Source organism: Mustela lutreola, chromosome 1 (assembly GCF_030435805.1).
Source record: "Mustela lutreola isolate mMusLut2 chromosome 1, mMusLut2.pri, whole genome shotgun sequence".
Taxonomy (NCBI): Eukaryota; Metazoa; Chordata; class Mammalia; order Carnivora; family Mustelidae; genus Mustela; species Mustela lutreola.
In genome coordinates this window covers 199,619,915-199,640,205 of record NC_081290.1, presented here as the reverse complement: position 1 = coordinate 199,640,205, position 20,291 = coordinate 199,619,915, and the positions used below count along the sequence as shown (strand labels likewise).

General features: G+C 35.5%; 1 protein-coding gene across 3 annotated transcripts in view; it reads left to right on the top strand.

The window, feature by feature from the left end:
• The window catches only part of ARHGAP32 (Rho GTPase activating protein 32), a 299,252-nt gene that overhangs the window by 103,016 nt on the left and 175,945 nt on the right, over positions 1-20,291 (top strand). For 2 of the 3 annotated variants that reach the window (XM_059184831.1, XM_059184850.1), the window contains exon 2: positions 6,880-6,988. In XM_059184831.1, the coding sequence (XP_059040814.1) occupies positions 6,884-6,988 (105 nt within the window). In that variant the 5' untranslated portion in view covers positions 6,880-6,883. Of the gene's footprint in view, positions 1-6,196; positions 6,268-6,879; positions 6,989-20,291 lie in introns of all 3 variants that reach the window. The other variant, XM_059184839.1, reaches the window with a different exon arrangement.

The following is a 20,291-nucleotide window of genomic DNA, read 5'->3' as shown; positions in this document are numbered from 1 at the left end:
AGCAGGGAGCCCCTTCTTGATGGGGCTTGATCCCAGGAGCCTGGGACCATGACCTGAGCTGAAGGCAGAGGCTTAACCGACTGAGCCACCCAGATGCCCTGTCTTCTTAACATTTTTACCATGAAATGTCCCCCTTTGAGTATTTTAATTAGAATTTTTAGTCCATTTAATTTTTTATTAAGATATAATTTGCATCTGTAAGATTCACTCTCTTAAAGTATACAGTTAAGTGGCTTTAGTATATTCACAAAGTTGCACAACCATTATCATTATCTAATTATTGAATATTTCAGAAAGAAATCTCTTACTTATTAGTTCAGACATACCTCAGAGACATTATGGGTTTGGTTCCAGACCACCACAATAAAGTGAGTATCACACTAAAGTGAATCAAATGAATTTCTTTGTTTTCTAGTGCATGTAAAGTTTATGTTTAAACTATATTGTAGTTTATTAGGTGAGTAATAGCATTATCTCTAAAAAAACATACATACCTTAGTTAACAAATATTTTATTGCTAAATAATGCTACTCATCATTTGAACTTTAAGCAAGTTGTAATCTTTTTGCTGATGGAGTGTCTTGCCTCAGCGGCAGCCGGCTGATCAGGGTGGTAGTTGCTAAAGGTTGAGGTGGCTGTAGCAACTTTTTTGACAAAAGACAACATGGAACTTGGCTTCAGCGATTCAGTTTTCCTTTTATGAATGATTTCTCTGTTGCATGTGATGGTGTTTGATAGCATTTTAACCACAGTAGAACTTCTTTCACGACTGGAGTTGGTCCTCTCAAGTCCTGCTGCTGCCTTGTCAACTAAGTTTATGGGATAATCAAAGTCTTCTGTTGTCATTTCAACAATGTTAACAGAATTTTCATCAAGAGTAGATCCTATCTCAAGAAACCGCTTTCTTTCTTTCTTTCTTTCTTTTTTTTTTTTAAGATTTTATTTATTTATTTATTTGACAAAGCGAGATCACAAGTAGGCAGAGAGGCAGGCAGAGAGAGAGAAGGGGAAGCAGGCTCCCTGCTGAGCAGAGAGCCAGATGTGGGGCTCAATCCTAGGACCCTGAGATCATGACCTGAGTCGAAGGCAGAGGCTTAACCCATTGAGCCACCAGGCACCCAAGAAAGCACTTTCTTTGCTCCTCTGTAAAAGCAACTCCTTACCTGTTCAAGTTTTATCACGAGATTGCAGCAGTTCAGTCCCATCTTTAGGTTTAGTTCTGATTCTAGTTTTCTTTTCTTTCCATCACACCTGTAGTTAGTTACTTCAAGTCTTCAGTCCCTCAGAGTCATTTATGAGGGTTAGAAAAAACTTTTTCCAGTCTCCTGTTTATGTTGATATTTTGACTTCTTCCAGTGAATCAAATGAATGTTCTTAATGGCATCTAGAATGTTGAATCCTTTCCAGAAGATTTTCAGGTTTTTTTGCCCATAATGAAGTAATTAACTTTCTATGGCAGCTAGAGCCTTATGAAATGTATTTTTTAAACAATAAGACTTGAAAATTGAAAATAACTCCTTGGGGCACCTGAGTGGCTCAGTGGGTTAATGCCTCTGCGTTCAGCTTGGGTCATGATCTCGGGGTCCTGGGATCGAGCCCCGCATCGGGTTCTTTGCTCAGTGGGGAGCCTGCTTCCTCCTCTCTCTCTGCCTGCCTCTCTGCCTACTTGGATCTCTGTCTGTCAAATAAATAAATAACATCTAAAAAAAAAAAAAAAAGAAAATAACTCCTTAATCTGAGGGCTGCAGAATGGATGTTGTATTGACAGGAATGAAAACAACAATAATCTCATTGTACATCTCCATCATACCTCTTGCATGACTAGATGCATTGTCAGTGAGCAGTAATGTTTTGAAAGGAATCTGAACAGTATGTCTCAACATGGGGCTTAGAATATTCAGTAAACCATGTTGTAAACAGATGTGCTGTCACCCAGGCTTTTTTTTTTTTTTTTTTTTTATTACATTTACAGAGCACAGGCAGAGTAGATTTAGTATAATTCTTAAGGGTCTTAGCATTTTCAGAATGGTAAATGAGTACTGGCTTCAACTTAAAGTCACCACCTGCATTAGCTCCTAACAAGAGAGCCAGTCTGTCCTTTAAAGCTTTGAAGCCAAGCATTGACCTGTCCTCTCTAGCTATGAAAGTTCTGGATGGCATCTTCTTCCAATTTAAGGCTGTTTTGTCTGTATTGAAAATCTGTTGTTTAGTGTGTCCACTATCACTAATTATCCTCGGTAAATCTACTGGGTAAGTTGCTACAGCTTCTGCATTAGCACTTGCTCCTTCATTTTGCACTGTTATGGAGATGGCTGGCTTTTTTCCTTAAACTTCATGAATTAACTTCTGCTAGTTTCAGACTCTTCTGTAGCTTCCTCCTCTCTCTCAGCCTTCACAGAATGGAAGACAGTTAGGGGCCTTGCTTTGGATTAGGCTTTGGTTTTAAGGGAATGTGGGTGGTTTGATCTTCTATCCAGACCACTAAATTTTTCTCCATATGAGTGATAAGGCTGTTTTGCTTTTTTAATCATCCATGTGTTCATTTGAGTAGGAAATGCAAGAATTTTTCCTTTGCATTCATAACTTGGCTGTTTGGCATACAAGACCTAGCTTTTGGCTTATCCTGGCTTTTGACAAAATTTCTCTACAAAACTTAATAAGTTCTAGCTGTTGATATAAAGTGAGAGACATTTGGGGAAAAGAGGGGCTGCTTGGGTGGCTCAGTCGCTTAAGTATTTGACTCTTGATTTTGGCTCAGTTCATGATTTCAGGGTCGTGAGATCAAGCCCTGCATTGGGTTCTGTGCTGGGTGTGGAGCCTGCTATAAGATTCTCTCTCTCCCTTGCCCTCTGCCTTTCCCTCTCACTCTCCTTTTCTAAAACAAACAAACAAACAAACAAACAAACAAAAAAATAAATAAAGTGAGAGACATTTGACTCTCCTTTTCACTTGAACACTTAGAGGCTATCTTAGAGTTATTAATTGGCCTAATTTCTATATTGTTTTGTCTTGGAATAGGGAGGTATGAAGAGAGGGAGAGAGATGGGGGGAATGGCTGGTTGGTGGAGCAGTCAGAACACAATGGCCAGTTGGTGGAGGGATCAGAAAAATGCATTTATTAGGTTTGGCATCTTGTGTAGCCATAGTTGGTGGCATCCCAGAACAATTATTGCGATAAAATCGGAGATAATAGATCACAGATCACCATAACAAATACAATATCCATGAAAAAGTTTGAACTACTAGAATTACTCAAACGTAACAGAGACATGAAGTGAACAAATGCTGTTGGAAAAATGGTGCTGATACCTTACCTTGACACAGGGTTTCCACAAACCTTCAATTTTTAAAAAAATGCAGTATCTGTGAAGTGTCATAGAATGAAGAGAAATGAAATGAGGTATGCCTGTGATAATTTTCCATGTCTTCCTCTTCCCAGCCCATGGCAGCCACCAGGTATACTTTTGTCTTCTGTGAATTTTATTATTTTTGGACATTTTATATATATGCAATAATAAAACATACGGTCTTTTGTGTCTGACTTCTTTCATTTAGCATGTTTTAACTATTCATTCTCATGGTAGCATGAATCAGGATTTCATTCTTTTTGTTTTTATGGTTGAATAATATTTTATTATATAGATTGGTACATTTTGTTTGTCCATTCTGCAGGTAATTACCATTTTGGTTGTTTTTACTTTTTGTATATTATAAAGAATACTGGTATGAATATTCATGTATAAATTCATGGTGGACCTATGTTTTTATTTTTCTTTGTTAAATATCTAGAAATGGAATTGCTGAATTATATGGTATTTTCTATTTAGTATTTTGAGAAACTGCCAAACTTTTTCTATAGTGGCTGCACAATTTCAATTCCTACCAGCTATAAATGAAGGTTCCAGTTGCTCCACATGCTTGTTAACTAGTCTGGTCACTTTAATAATTATTAATAATGTGTTTGAATTGAATTCTGCCACCTTCATACTTATTTTTTAATTCGTCTTATTCATTCTTTGTACCTTTATTCTTCCTTTCTCTGCTTTCTTCTGGGTTAATCAGATATGCTTTATTCTGAAAGATTTTCTGTTTTTAGGTTTTTAGTTATACATTTATTTACTATTATTCTAATAGTTACTGTGAAGATCAAACCATATTCATTTCTAAAATAGTGCTTATTTCATTTCCTACCCAATTGAGAATTTCTGTATTAATTGACTGCATATGTCTCTCCTATCCTTTGTGCTTTTTTTATGTCTATTATAAAACTTATAGGACACTGTTTTTATTTCTGTGTCAGTTTGTAAACCATTATTTACTTATACTTTCTCACTTTTTCCTTGTGCTTTTCATAAATTTCTGTAGTTTTCTGACAGAAGGCTCAGTTTCCTTCAGTCAGAAGAACTCTACTATTTCTTTTATTGTAGGTTTCTTGATGATAAATTTTTTCAGCTTTTGTTGAAAAGAACTTATTTCCCCTACTTTTTTTTTTTTAATTAAGTGTACTCCATGCCCACTATGTGGAGCCTGAACTCCTGACTCTGAGATCAAGACCTGAGCTGATACAAAGAGTTAGACACTTAACCAACTGAGCCACCCAGGCACCCCATTTTCCCTGCCTTTTTAATGGATGACTTAATGAATGATGTTAGAGGATTTTAGTTTGGCACTATTTTTTCCTCTTACTATGCTGAAGGTTTACTCCATTGTCTTTTCATTTCCATCGAAATGTCCTCCTACATTGTTATTGTTGTGTCTTTGAAGTCAACCTGTCTTTTATTCTCTGGCTGCTTTTAAGAATTTCAAGTAGTACTTTGTTTTTTAAGTAAATTTGGGGTATTTTAATAAGTTGTAAGATATGTTGAATTTTTTTTTATCCTGCTTAATGGACATTGGACTTTTTGAATCTCTACTTGATGACTTCTGAAAGTTTTGAAAACATTTTAGCCATTATTTTTCAAATATTGCTGTTGTCTTGTTTTCTTTTTCATCATCTCCCTTGTCTCTGATTTTCTAATTTAGACATATTTGAGACCTTCTTAGTCAAGTCTCATGTTTTGTGTTGTTTTGTGTATTTCTCTTTTTTATTTGTCTGCGCCAGGGTGGATATTTTCTACTGAGCTGTCTTCTAGTTCACTAATTCTCTCTTTAGCCATATCAGTTGTTCTGTTAAACCCATTCAGTGACTTCTTAATTTCAGATGCTGCATTTTTCAATTTCAGGATGGGCATTTGATTGTTTTGCAGATTCCAATTGTCTCTTAAAATTCTTAATCTTTTCATCTAGTTTTAAAAAATGTTATTGAATGTAATAATCATAAATGTTTTTAGTTTTGATTTAAAACTTGATAAAACTTGGTGAGAATTTAACTGATTTCTTCTTACTAGCTTCTGTCTTCTTTCCTGCTTTGCTCTAAGCAATAATTGCTTGCGAACCAGCTCATCATGGAGAGTCCTGTCTTTAGTGTTCAGACTAGCTGGTTGCCTCAGTTTTCTGATATATCCAAGAAAGTTATGATTTCTTAGGTTATCTTTCCTTTTGTCTTGTTTGGCTGGATGCAGTGCTTTTTACAGCTTTCACTACATCATAAGCAGAAGGCAGAACTCCATCATAAGCATTTTAAAGTCCCTTTCTGATAATTTTAAAGTCTGAAACAAATGTGAGTCTCTGTTTTGACTTTTTCCCCAATTTTTGCTGATTTGTTTATGTTAATTAAAATTTATTTTTAATTTTTTTAAAGCATGCCTTGTAATGTTTATTGGATACTAGATTGGGTAAAATATTTGCAGAGGGTCTGTAGAATGTTATTTTCCTCTGAAGAGAGTTATTATTATTGTTATTTTTTAACTGGCAGTTCTAATGCTATAAAGTCTTGGTTTTTGGATTTATTAGAGTTCATATATTGCTAGTTTGTCCTTACTCCTAAGGCATGGCTTTTCTGGAGTCTCAGGAGCCCAGGGTTTCTTTTCTTTTTTCAATGCTCCTCCATCTTGACAGTGCTTGCTTACCAGCCTTCATCTCTACAGCATGACTGGGCTGCAGAAATGTCCTATTGGCTCTTTAGTTGCCTATCAGCTGTTTTTGGATAGGTTTCTCAGCATCTTGTCCTGCATACTTGTAGGCTCTGGTATTAATTAATGGTTTCAGGGGAATTTCCATGTAGATTTATGGGTTCTTTCTCTACACGTCTTTTTAGGGGTCATTTGTCACACTGAAGCCCCATCTGCTTTGGCAACTGCAGCTTACAACCTCTGCCAGCTTAGTCCAGTAAGCCTACAATATTATGCTTGGGCCTTATTTTCATTATTGATTTAGAAAATCTCTTATACAAAAGTAATATTTAAATGTGGAATTTGCTTTGTAAGCTCTCAGAGAATGTAGCCCCAGAGCTCCTACTTGTATTGATTGCTTTCCTGTGCCTTTAGAAAAGTTGTTTCATATGTTTTGTTTAGCCTTCATTGTTGTTCTTGAGAGTGTATATTCCTGGAATTTCTTAGGCTATATTCCTAGAATTTTACTAATCCTGGAATTTTACTAATGCTTAGCACAGTTCCATTAATATTGGTGGCTGTTGCAAATCTTTTCTAGGTTCCTACTGGGTTAAACAGATAAAATCAGTCTTACATAATAATTACCACAGACCATGAGAATTACAAAATTATTAACTTTACATTTATCTTTCGGAATAAAAGTGGGTATTAGGTACATTAGGAAAGATACCTGAAGGCCAGAGTACAAATGGGGAATCAGTACTAACCACTAAAGCTGTTAATTAAACTTCAAATCTGACATAATTTTCTATTTTTTGAATTATAATTACTGGAAGGTTTTCATACCGTTGGGACTTTTTACCATAGTCTCTCGTGTTTTTATCTCTAGGAAGATGAAGTCTTCGGTACATTCTGAGGAGGATGATTTTGTCCCAGAACTACATAGAAATGTTCACCCTCGAGAGCGGCCTGATTGGGAAGAAACACTTAGCACGATGGTAAATCAGTTTTATGCATATATATGTGTATATAGTTTACTTCTATAAGGAGAAGGAACTGATGAATCCTTACGAACTTTTTTAGTGTTGCTTTCTTATTTTATTCAGAAAGTAGCTATTGAGCAAATAATCTCTTCTAAGCAATGTGTGCAGAGCCCTGAGCAAAACACACCAGCTTCCTGACTTCATGCAGCTTATATTTTAATGGTTTAAGAGGAGACGGAAATAATTAAGTATATAGTATGTCAAATGATGGTAGGTGCTATTGTAGAAATTTATGCAGAGTAGTGGAGTTACAGAGTGGTAGGATAATGTGGGAAAGGATGGTTGGTAGCTTTATAAAAGAGGCCACGGAAGGCCTCTGGGAGAAGGTAAAATTTGAGCAGAAGGATGTGAGGGAGTGAGTAGTGTGCTTATCTGGAAGCATCATTTTAGGCATTGGAAGGACAAGTTAAAGGCTATCGCATAGGAATAAAAAGTAAGCTGGAGGAAACGCAAGTAGGACATGTGGCTGAAATTGAACAAGCCAGGGGAAAGTAGAAGGAGATGAGGCCAGAGAGTGGTTTGGGTGGATAGAGAGCAGATCATGTAGTTTCCTGTGGTACTTTATAAAGACTTTGGTTTCTTTGCTGAGTGAGATGGGAAACCATTGAAGGATTTTTGGCTGAAAAGTGACATGATCTGTCTTAAAATTTTAAAGGAAGTCTCTGATTTCTGTGAATAGGCTAAAAAGGGAGGCAAAAGAAGAAATAAGACCAGTTAGAAGGTTATTATTATAGGTGAACAGTAACAGTAGCTTGAACTGGAATGGTAGATAAGGTGAAAAATGGTTAGATTCTAGAGAGAGTTCTGCAGATAAAACCTACTGTTTTTGTGGATTAGTGGGATGTTAGAGAGTGAGCTAAAGAGATGTTAAAGCTGACTACATTTTTTGGCTTAATCAACCTGAAGAATGGAGTTACATTTACTGAAATGCTGGAAAAGCACTTTTTTTTTTTTTTTTTTTTTTTTTTTGGGAAAAGCACTTTTTATTGGGGATTGGGTAGAAAAATCCTATTCAGTGTAGTTTTATACATGATGGTTTGAGATACACATTTAATCTGTTACAACTTTTTGTGGTTTGGGTCTGTTAATAAGAATGGTGAAATTCCTTTTGTGAAGAATAACATTTTACTAAATTGTAGTAAAGTTAATGTTTCTTACCACCAAAATTTGAATGCAAATATTCATGTCACTGATGATCTGTAATGAGTTTTTACATATTTGATTTTTGAAAATGCCTTTTCACTCAGGAATTGCCAAATATGTATCCCAACCAGTTCATGAGCATGTGATTTTAATTGAGCATATTTTTCTCTTGGAAAGCATTTATAGAATTCTATTAGATTCTTCTCTTGATATTGACTTTTTAATATAACATAATATTACAAACATCCCATTAAAGATGAGGTTGAAGCTGCTCCATTGCAAAGTTAAATGGATTTTGCAGTGTGGACATTTTCCGGAAAACCTTGCTGGAACTGTAGTTTGAGTTCAGAAAATATGTTCACTGCAAATTTTTGTGGTAATGGAGATCTCTCTTCTTGTTTTAGCGTTTGGTATGTTGGAAAATATGTATGACAGCTCGTGATTGTGATTCTAACATTGATCAGTGTTTCTCATAAGCTATGTTTTGCTTTGTAGTTTTAGGTTAGATTCAGTGAGAAATAGCATCAAATATGCAGCGAAAACTTAATTATAAAAACCATTTAGCATTTGTTAACAGAGATCGAAAACAGGTCCAACTGAACTTTTTCTGTTTCACCCATATTTTTTACCAAAATTGGCATGAAGTATCTTAGTAGATTCCACTTGCACTGAATGAATGTTTGTTGAATTTATTTCAGAACATTGTCAGCTGTGGTTGTCCTAGGCAGACTGCACATGGGGCTAATTCTTCAGCCACTTTAAAGTTGCATTGACTCCTTAGCAGCTTCACAGTATTGGTTACGTTTGTTGACTCATCAAGAGTTAAGGGAAACCACTTGAAATCATTTTGCCTCATTTTCATATTGACTCTTAATTTTGCTCTCAATGCCCTCAAGCGTATTCAAGCCTGTACTTACTGAAAGACTATTAGGCTTAAATCAGTTTGTTTTCTCTGGATTTCTTTGCTACAGTCAAACATGATTTAATTGATTGACCATTAGCCAGTGGCTTTCCTTGCTCTGCTGACAAGTGATCTACTTGAGAATTTACTCTGGATGCAGCCTTGTTTTTATTTTTGTGAAGAAATTTTAATTTTGTGTGATGCTTTACGCACTTACTCCGTTTTAGAGTTTTTTGACTTTTCAGATTGTTGTTTTCCTGTGAGTTGAGAATATTGTGGTGAGTGCATAGTTGGTGATGTTTGATCTATATTCTTTCTTTCAGCACGGCTGTAGTGTCAGCACATAATAAACAGTTTTTTTGCGATCTTATTTGATAACGAAACCCACATTCTCCTATGTCTTAAAAGCATGACATTGGTAGTCCACTTGTCTCTTTTTGGCTTATTTTTGATATATTGTGTACAAATTAGTAATTTTAAGCACATGGTATGGTGATACATGGGGAACTTGCAATGCTGCTGTGTTCTAGCTTCATAGTACGGTGTATGGTGTGCTGAGCCGCAGTATGAATTGATGAGTGGCTCGTAAGGTCTCTCTCATAGCTACTCAGCTCTGTCACTCTAACATGGAAGTAGCCATAGATAATACATAAATGAGCATGGCTATGTTCCAATAAGACTTTATTTATGGACACATATTTGAATTTTTTGTAATTTTCACATGTCATTAGATAATCATCCTCTTTTTTTGTTTGTTTGTTTGTTCCCCCATACATTTAAAAATGTTAGCTTATGGACTATACAAAAACAAACATAGGGCTGGGTTGGCCCAAGTTTTGGCCCCTTCCTTATATAATTGTAACTTAAGATGTAAGGCTTTCTGAAACCTTTCAGATAGAAAAATAAAATAAAATAAAAATAAAAATAGAACCAAATGTTTTGATTTTACTTCTTATAGTATGTTGTTCATATCCAGGTCTTTTCTTTTTTATTTTATTTTTTTTAAAGATTTTATTTATTTATTTGACAGAGAGAAACCACAAGTAGTTGGAGAGGCAGGCAGAGAGAGAGAGGAGGAAGCAGGCTCCCTGCCAAGCAGAGAGCCCATGCGGGACTCGATCCCAGGACCCTGAGATCACGACCCGAGCCGAAGGCAGCGGCTTAACCCACTGAGCCACCCAGGCGCCCCCATATCCAGGTCTTAATACGTCATCTCATTCTAGTTGATTACGGATGTTTCTATTTCCTTTTACTATATTGTGAGTTTTTGAGAAAGGATAGAGATAATCTTTTATTCATTTTATTGAAGGATAAAGTTTACGAAGATATAATCATGACTCTCATACAGATATAAAATGAACACATGCCGAGGATATTTAACTCATTAACTAATGAAGGAACCAATGAAGTGTCACAACTCGATTCAAAGGAGATTTCGTTCAAAGGAGAATTCAGAGTGCCTTACTGTTAGAGATTAATCAAGCTAAAATAGATGCAAATGGATGCAAAAGCTGACAAAACTCTTTAGTTCCACTAGACACAATTTGCATTTTTGTGGACAGGAATTATTTGTACTATTAGTTTTCTGCAAGTTAACTTCTCTGCAGAGATGGAAAATAGTCTCAGCAAAGACAAGCCCCACACCCTCTTTCAGATTAATGAATCCCTAGAGGTACTAGCATCCCACTGAAAAAATGCTCAGTACTCCGGCTCACTGTGAGTGTGTAGAAACACAACTCTTTTAATGATTTTGTATTCTGAAGCTTTACTGCATTTGTTTATTAGTTCTGACAGTGTTTTTTTTTTTTTTTTTTAAAGACTTTATACTTTATTTCACAGAGAGAAAGAGAGGGACAGCGAGAGAGGAAACACAAGCAGGGAGTGGGAGAGGGAGAAGCAGGCCTTCCCTCTGAGCAGGGAGCCTGATGCCAGGCTCGATGAGGGGCTTGATGTGGGGCTTGATGTGGGGCTCAATCCCAGGACTCTGGGATCATGACCCAAGCTGAAGGTAGATGCTTAATGACTGAGCCACCCACTGAGGTGCCCCAGTTCTGACAATATTTTGTTGGAGTCTTTAGGGCTATTTATGTAATATGTCGTATAGAAATAGTTACAGTTTTACTTCTTCCTTTCTGATTTGTAGGCCTTTTATTTCTTTTTCTTGCTTAATTGCTCCGTGTAGGATTTCCAGTACTTTTCTGAATAAACATGTTGAAAGTGGGCATCCTTGTCTTGTTCCTGATCTTAGAGGAAGAGCTTTTAGCTTTTCATCATTGAGTATGATATTAGCTATGGGCTTGTCAAATAGGGCCCTTATGTTGAGGTACATTCCCTGTATATTCATCTAGATTGAGAGTTTTTCTCATAAATGGATGTTGAATTTTGTCAGATGCTTTTTCTGTATTTAGTGAGATACTGATATGATTTTTATCCTTCATTTTGTTAATGTGGTATGGACATTGATTGATTTGTGGATATTGAACCATCCTTTGATCCCTGTATGAATCACACTTGACCATGGTGTGGGATCCTTCTAATGTACTGTTGGATTCAGTTTGCTTAATATTTTGTTGAGGATTTTGCTTCTATGTTCATCAGGGATGTTGTTCCATAAATAACTTTTTAAGTATGTATTTATTAGAGTGTGTGTGTTGGGGGGGGGTGCAAAGGGAGAATGTGAGAGAGAATCTCAAGTGAACTAACACTGAGTGAGAAACAGGGCCTGATCTCATGACCCTGAGATCATGACCTGAGCTGAAACGATGCTTAACTGACTGAGCCATTCAGGTGCCCCTGTAATTTACTTTTCTTGTAGTGTCCTTGTCTGCTTTTGATATCAAGATAATGCTGGCCTTTTATAATCAGTATGAGAGTGTTCTGTCTTATATTTTGGAATAATTGAAGAAGGGTTGGTATTAATTTGTCCTTAAATGTTTGTTAGAATGCAGTAGTGAAGCTGTCTGATACGAAATTTTATTTGTTGGGAGGTTTTTGATTACTGGTTCACTTTCCTTACTGATAATCGATCTGTTCTAAATCATTTTAAAATTTAAACAATAAACCCTTCAGTAGCACCCTATCCTTTTGTGATTTATGGTTTATTTATTACTTTTCATAAATGTATAACAAAATATAAATATTATTAAAAAATCTAATAAAAAACTACAGTTTCTCTTAATTTTTAAGTGAAATATTTATTTGCAATTAATTAGCAGTGAAATCATTTAGTGAAAAAAGTTAGGATCTTAAACAGATAAGATAAAAAACCTGAAGAAAGAATCTTTAACCAGTTCTGAATATTTTAACCACTTTACATCATACTCCTTAATGTTTTATTGTATATTTTATTTTTAGTATTGATTATATCAGTATTCTCAGAATGGATCCTGTTAATTCTCAAGGGTTTTTTGTTTTGTTTTGTTTTGTTTCTGGAACAGTTTCTCACTTGAGGGTTTTTTTTTTTTTTTTTCCCATTAAAATTAGCATGTTCAAGGCTTATGACTAAAGCATGTCATATTGTATCTAGTAAAGAAGTTGTTACTAATAAAATAAATACAGTGGACCTTGGTGAAAATGCTCTTAGATGCTAACAACTGGAGTTCTGAAAATTAAAACAAGTTACAAATGTTGAATTTCCAAAATATCAAAAATTTTACAAGGGAAGATAACAAGTTAATGCTGAATGTTGTTAACATGTGTGTGTTCCTCTGCACATGCCTTCCCCTTTCTGTTTCCCCTAAACACACATGCGTGTGCTTGGCTCACGTGCATACACGTGTGCTCTCCCATATCCACATACTTTCTCTCTCTCTCACATGTAATCACAGCCACAGTGTTCCTGTAAGGTTGGCTGGCTCTTTTCCTCTGCCTCTCTTCTTCCCACCTGCTAAATGCAGGCATACCCCTGGGGTCTGTATTTTGTTTCTTTATGCTTGTTTCTTCCACTTCTTTACTGTTCCTGCAGATTGGGCCATCATCTCTCTATCGATGACTTCCATGTCCCCATCTCTAGTTCTGTAAAAATTCATTCCCCACTGGAAGGTCCTGTAGAAACTGTGACCTGTAGAGGTTCACTAAATCTCAGCTTTCGTCCTCCCAGAAATGAGTTTCTTCCTTTTAACTTGACGGTTTATGTTAGTAATACTAACTTCGTTCCAGTCACTCAAGTTCAGAGTCCTTGGATTTGTTGTAAATCATTTTGCTCCAGTCATGTGGCCTCCTCACTCTTTCTCAAATATGCCAAGTATTCTCTCACTTCAGGGCCTTTGCATTTGTGTTCTTTTCTCCTGGAAAGTGCCTTCCTTAAGTGATCTGCAAAGCTTGCCCGGCTCCTCCCTTCTGGTCTCTTCAAATATTCCAGTCAAGTTCTGCCTTTACTCACCCTCTTAGAAGAAAGCCCTGCCTTCCTCTCTGCCTTTTTTACTGGCTTTCATTTTCTCCATCGTAAATGTCATTTGTGTCATTATTATCTTTCTTTTCCATTAGATTATAATGGAATTTGAGTACAGGGACTTTGTCACTTCTGTTTACTGTTTCATCCCTTGTGTCTGGTATAACGAATTCTTAGTAAATATTTTTTTGAATCAATGAAATTGTCATTCTCTGGACTAGTAGAACCACTGAATTTTCCTGCTTTATTATCTCATTTGTTAGATGTTAATATGAATTTTCTTCTTTCTTTTCTTTTTCCTTTTCTTTTATTTTTCTATTCTCTCTCTCTTTTTTTTTCTCTTCTCTCCCCTTTTTAAGATAAAAGTGAGACCATTGGTACATTTTTCTTAGACTTTTCAAAAGTACCCTTTGTATTGGACCATTTCCCCCGTCTGTTGCCTACTTTCTAAAGAGGAACGAGGACTGATTAAAACAGCTGGATTATTTCTTCCTGAATAATCTTGAGGAAGAGGTAAATTTTGGAGGAGGTGTGTATTTTGTTTATTGCTCCTTATTAATAATTGTCCACTCTGTTTGGTACTTAGACTGGTTCTTTTTACCCATTGAGCTGTAAAAAACCTGCAGTTTGAATAAAAGAAATAAGAAGTCTTTGCAAATGTTCTTTAAATGAATGTCTAGCTCTCTTGTTACTGCATGATATTTAACAACGCATTTTTGACTGTTGGGTGAATTTTACTTATAACTCAGAGAAACTGAAAATGTTTATCATGTCCCAGTCTTCAAAAACTGAATGTTTTGTTTAGTTTTGCTTTCTGAATAATCACAAATGCAACCATTGATTAATATGCAAAGCCCAGGTTTTGAATTCCTGCCAGATATATTCAGAACTCTTCAATAAGCAACTCCAAGCCCACCACATTCCATGGTGCATCCTTTTCTGGCTGAAGATTGTGGGAATTCTCTGGCATGAATCAAGTGGCATTAATTATTGAAGATAATTAACATACTGCTGAGAGTTCTGAGATATATATTAGGTGAGCCATAGGAAATTGTTAGTTTTATAGGTTAAACAAGCTCAAAATTGGCAGTTTTATAAGATTAAGCCTAAATCTTTTGAACTGTTGAACTGACTCAAACTGGGTATTTTGTTGTTAATTATTCAACTGAAAACTACTGTTGACAACACAGGTTTGAACTGCACAGATCCACTTATATGTGCATTTTCTTGGGTAAATACAGTATGGTACTGTAAATATATCTTCTCTTCCCTGTGATTTTCTTTATAATGTATTTTCCCCTAGCTCCCTTTATTGTAAAAATACAGTATATAACACATATAACATGCAAAGTGTGTGTTAATTGACAATTTATGTTATCGTTAAAGCTTCTGGTCAGTAGTAGGCTATTAGTAGTTAAATTTTTGGGGTGTCAAAAGCTATACTCCATTTTTAAGTGTGCAAGGGGTCAGTGTCCTTTAATCCTGTGTTAAGGGTCAATTGTACGTTCCAAATATTATGCTACTTAAGGCATTAAGTGATCTGGATATTACTTTTACTGAAGCAATTTATTAGATAGCTTTTCAAAAATTTTTTTAACTTAGGAAACACTCAGGAAGAAAGTACATAAAACATAAAATTGGAAGAGTAATGATTCTTAACAGATCTCAACTGAAGTATCATGGATAATCTAGAATCTTACTGTTTTTTTCTTTAATAGAAGTTTCCCAGTGAAGTGTCTCCCACATTTGTGGTTCTTTCTTCCCTTCTGCTCTTCATTTATTCATACCCTGCCTTATTTCAGAAAGAGCTATAATATATATTTAAATATTACATGGAAATTTTTATTAGTAGATCTGGTGAACAAAATTCAAATATAGAAATATACAAGTATCATTTTCTAGCAGCACTGAAGACTAGCAGTAATTTACCCAAATAAAGTCCTTATAAAGGTAATAGTATACTGTTTTTAGGTTTTCCTACATCATTTTAGTGATATTGTTCAACATAATATATGATAGATTTAACAGATTTAGCTTTTCTGTATTATTGGGATAATTATTATTACTTTCCCCCTTATTGTCTTTTGTTCCTTTGTAAGAAAGGGAATAATACTTAGATCAATTAAAATTCAATAGCTTCTATAAACATGTTTCACTTCAGAGATTTGTTCTATGTGTGTCTTATGGTGAAACTATGGTTGAGTATGGACACTGGCAGCCCCATTTGCCTTTCTTGACAGAATGGATTTCATATTCAAATCTTGATTTTTCAGTTATGTATAGGGTAATGCATATGTATCTGTATAAATCATCCTTGGCTTATGATGGGGTGACGTCCTGATAAGCCAATTGTATGTTGAAAATACTTTAAGTTGAAAATGCATTTTTGTTGAAAATGCATTTGATACTTCTAACCTACTAAATGTTATAGCTTAGCCTAGTCTATCTTAAACATGCTCAGAATACTTACATTAGCCTATATTTGGGCAAAATTATTTACCACAAAGCCTTTTTTATAATAAAGTGTTGGATATCTCAGTGGATTTATTGTATGGCATTTTACTGAAAGTGAAATACGGAATGGTTGTATGGGTGCAGAATCATAGCTTTTCCACACGGTCCCATTGTTGGCTATGAGCTGTGGCTCACTGCTACTGCCCAGCATCACTGGAAAGTATGGTAGTGTATATCGCAAGTGCAGGAAAAAGTCAAAACTCAAAACTCAAGAGTATAGTGCTTATTGAATGTGCATTCCTTTGTACCATTGTAAAGTCAAAAAGTCATTACGTAAAACCATCTCAAGTCGGTGACTATCCGTATATGTATACAGTTCTACCAACATAAAGATAGCTCCTGTGATTTTTTTTCCTATTTAAGAGGCCAAATATTTTTCCCTTTACTACTATATTTAAGCAGAAGTGTTATTTTTCATCATCATTATGGAAAAACATCATTTATAACCTTAATCTAAAGCTGTTGTGCTCTCCCTCAAATTCTCAATACAAATAATAAAAAAATAGAATAAAGAATATTTGAGTCTGTCAAAGGAAGAAAGTGAAGAGTGGCAAAAAGTTACCATTTTTTCCCCCTGAGTTATTTTTACATGCTTTTTCCTAGCCTTGTACATAAAGAAGATTTTGATCTAGGCTTCCTTTCTCTTCACATATGTTGTATTAGGATTTTTTTTGTTCCTTGAAGAAAGGGATGTTTTGGGGCCATTTTGATAATAGTATATTCTGTGCTGCTTGCATTTTGATGTCCTTTGTGAATGCTTATTTGGTGATATTATTGTTGATTTTCTGTAACAATTTCATATCTACCTTTGTTGCTCTTAAGTAACTACTCATTTTGAATAGTTTGCCTTTATGCCCAGTATAGATTTAGTATTACAGTCTTGCTTATTCAGCTTATTAGGAATGTGCATGTATGTGTATGTACCTTTGTGTACATTTTTTCTGCCTTGTGAAAATGAGATTTTATATAAAATAATTTATATTTCATTACTAGAATTATATATGAATACAATGATAGCTTCATCATTTAGTAATTAATATCATGAAGCTGGGTTTGAGATTTCCTGCCCTTCTCTGTTGTTCTCTATTGCAGGAGGTGAATCCCTGCAAACTGCATTTCCTAGGCTCTCTTACCAGCAGGCTTCTGGGTAGGCTTGGCCAGTGGGAGGCACTGGTAGAAGATTGGAGGTCAGGAAAAGGGGAGAAGACCAGTTATTTCTCCTTTTTCTGCTTTGAGATGTTTCTCCACCGTAGTTCTAGCTCCTACCACATTAACTCATGATCAACTCATGATCTTAGCTCAGTGATAAAAAAATCCATTTTATTACTAGAACATGGGTATATCTCATTATAACTATGTTTTTACTCTTATTCTTTCTTAAATTGCCTGTAAATATGAGTACCTAGTTTTGCCTATTGGAATTATATTGAGTATCTAATCTCATTTAATTATGAGTCGTGATGCATTTGCATATGGTTGCTATAAGGTAATGTGCAGAGGTGGAAGAAGATAGCTAGCTTGCTTGCTTTTTCTCTTCCCCTCTCTCTTTTTCTCAGTAAAGCTCTCTTCCTTTATAGAAACAAAACATCCTTATATAGAAAATACAGAAGAGTGAGAAAAAAAAGAACGACTCACCCATAATCCCATTTCCCACACTGGTGGGATCGTTTTGGTGTATTTCCTTCATGTCATCTTACAATGCAGAAGAGTTTCTAACTTAACACCCATATAAACACAATTTTCTTCTACAAATTTCTCCAAATTGTTACTTTCAGAGAATATTGCTCTGTTAATATATTCTCTTTCCCCCATCATGTCTGGAAATGTAATTTTATACTTATAAACAGTATATAGTTTTGTATCTTTTTCTTATATATGCATTCTGCCTTATTATTAAGGTGCTGCAGTGAAGGGAAAAATGGCTCTTGCCCATTGTGCATTATGAAAGGTGTCATAGGTAAAAGGGTTGGCTGGTTCACTGGGAGAGATCTGACTGATCTGACAGGTGTCCCTGTGAAAGGGGAATAAAAAATATTGCCTGGAGAGGGAAAATAATTTTTTCCTCTTTGTAGGAGAAATGAGTGAGGGACTTTTTTTTTTTTTTTAAGATTTTGTTTATTTGAGAGAGAGCGTGTGTGAGCACAAGTTGACAGGGGGCAGTAGGGGCAGAGGAAGAGGGAAAAACAGATTCCCTTCTGAGCAGGGAGCCTGACTCAGGGCTCAGTCCCACAACTCTGAGATCATGACCTGAGCACAGAGCCTTGAGACAATGGCCTGAGCCAAAGGCAGATGCTTAATGGACTAAACCAGCCAGGTGCCCCAAATGAGGGTCTTGAGAGCTGCAGAATGAGTATGGAACTGTTTGTGGTGTGCACACTGAAGTATGGGTTGCAAGGGAGAAAGGAGAGAAGGCTGTTAATAATGAGTCAGATTGGTGTACCTCCCACTGGCTACCAACTCTACCTGCAGAAACCACTTTCTTCCCAGGGCTTGGCAGCAGGAGTCTTGGGAGAGTACTGAAGTCAGCGTATTCAGTGGAGACTGGGAGTGCTGGAAAGCAGAAGCTCCTGGGGCTTTGCATCACAGTCCTGGGAAAAGTGAGGGAGAGTTTTGTTCATTTTTTTAAAAGATTTTATTTATCTATTTGAGACAGAGATAGTGTGCCAGCTGAGGGGAGGGACGGAGGGAGATTATTAGTATTATTAGTATTTGTATTTTAGTATTAGTATTCATTATTAATATTATTATAATAATATAATAATATTATACATTATTAGTATTCATTTTTTATTGCTGTGTGAGAAATTACCACATTATTACTATTTTTTTTATTGCTACATGAGAAATCATCACAAATGTAGAGACTTAAAACAATATTAATTTGTTGTACAGTTCTGTAGGTCACAAGTTTGGGCAGGCTGAACTGGGTTTTCTGCTCAGGGTCTTAAAAGGCAGAAGCCAAGGTGTTGGCTGGGTTGGGCGCTCATCTCAAGAGTGAAGAATCTGCTTCCTACCTCATTTAGGTTGTGGGCAGAGTTTTAGTTTCTAGGTCTGAGGTCCTAGTGTCCTTGTTGACTGCTGCTGGGGGATGTTTTTGTGATTAGATTAGGCCCATTCAGACAATTATTTTAAGATCAACTGACCCGGGACTTGGATTACGTCCAAAAAAATCTCTTCCCATCATTCCCTAGCTTTTTGTTTGAATGACCAGGAGGTAGGAATCTTGACAGGAGTTTGGGGGGTGGGTAGGGTGCCTTCTTTAGACTGTTGCTTACCACAGTGTTGCATAGTTTTTCTCTATTATATATGCTTCATGATATAGTTAACTCCTGGGATACCTTACCTGATGGAAATTACAAATATTCCAGGAGATTTAAAACCGGTAATACTTTATAAAACTATAAATGTTTTTATGATTGCCTGGGACAAAACTTATGTGTATCATGTGTTATAATTGGTGTAAATGAAAACTCTTAACAAAGAAATTTAAGGACTAAATAATATCCTATAATATAGAAAGTATTATTTGATGTTTTGTTAATTATTAGGACCTCGAATTTGCTTTATATTTTTCACTTCAATGAATATCTTTATGATGAATTTTGCCTTTTCTTTTTACTATTGTCTTATGAGGAACTAACTTATCTAAAGAATATAAAGATCCCACATTACTTATTAGGAGTTTCATTAATTTGTTTTCTAAACAGCAATGTTTAGTATCTTTTGTGCCCTATCTTTTCAGTCTTAAAAATTTTTGGTCTTTCATATTTTGAGAGAATAAAAGTTGTTTCTCATAATTTTTCATTTAAAAAATCAATTGTCTTTGAACGTTTTTTTCTTCCATTTGCCTATATTAAATGTTTTTGTTTTTTGTTTTGTAATAAAAATTCAGTTTACTTGCTATGACTAATTTAGTGTGGCATGTTGTTTCTTCATTGGTTTCAGTTTCCTCTTCAATAGAATGGCTGAATGAGATTTCTTTTAGTCCTCTGATTTTATGTTAAACACTTTTTCATACCCTATTTTTTTTCCTAAGTTAAAAATCTGTAATACCTGTAGGTATTCTGCTGGTATCTGTTAAGATGGATTTTCTAGACTTTGGGAGAAGATAGTCACACACATGGATTTAACAAAAGGGATGGGCATTGCGTTGGGACTGACTTTAGAAATAGCTAGCTTTATGCTTCTAGATCGGGACACCGTGTGTTACACTAAATCATTTCAGTTACACAGTCATGGGAGAGCTTTACTTGGATTTGGGATCAGGATAACAGGCATTTGAAAAATTCTTTGAAGATCTGTACCAGTGG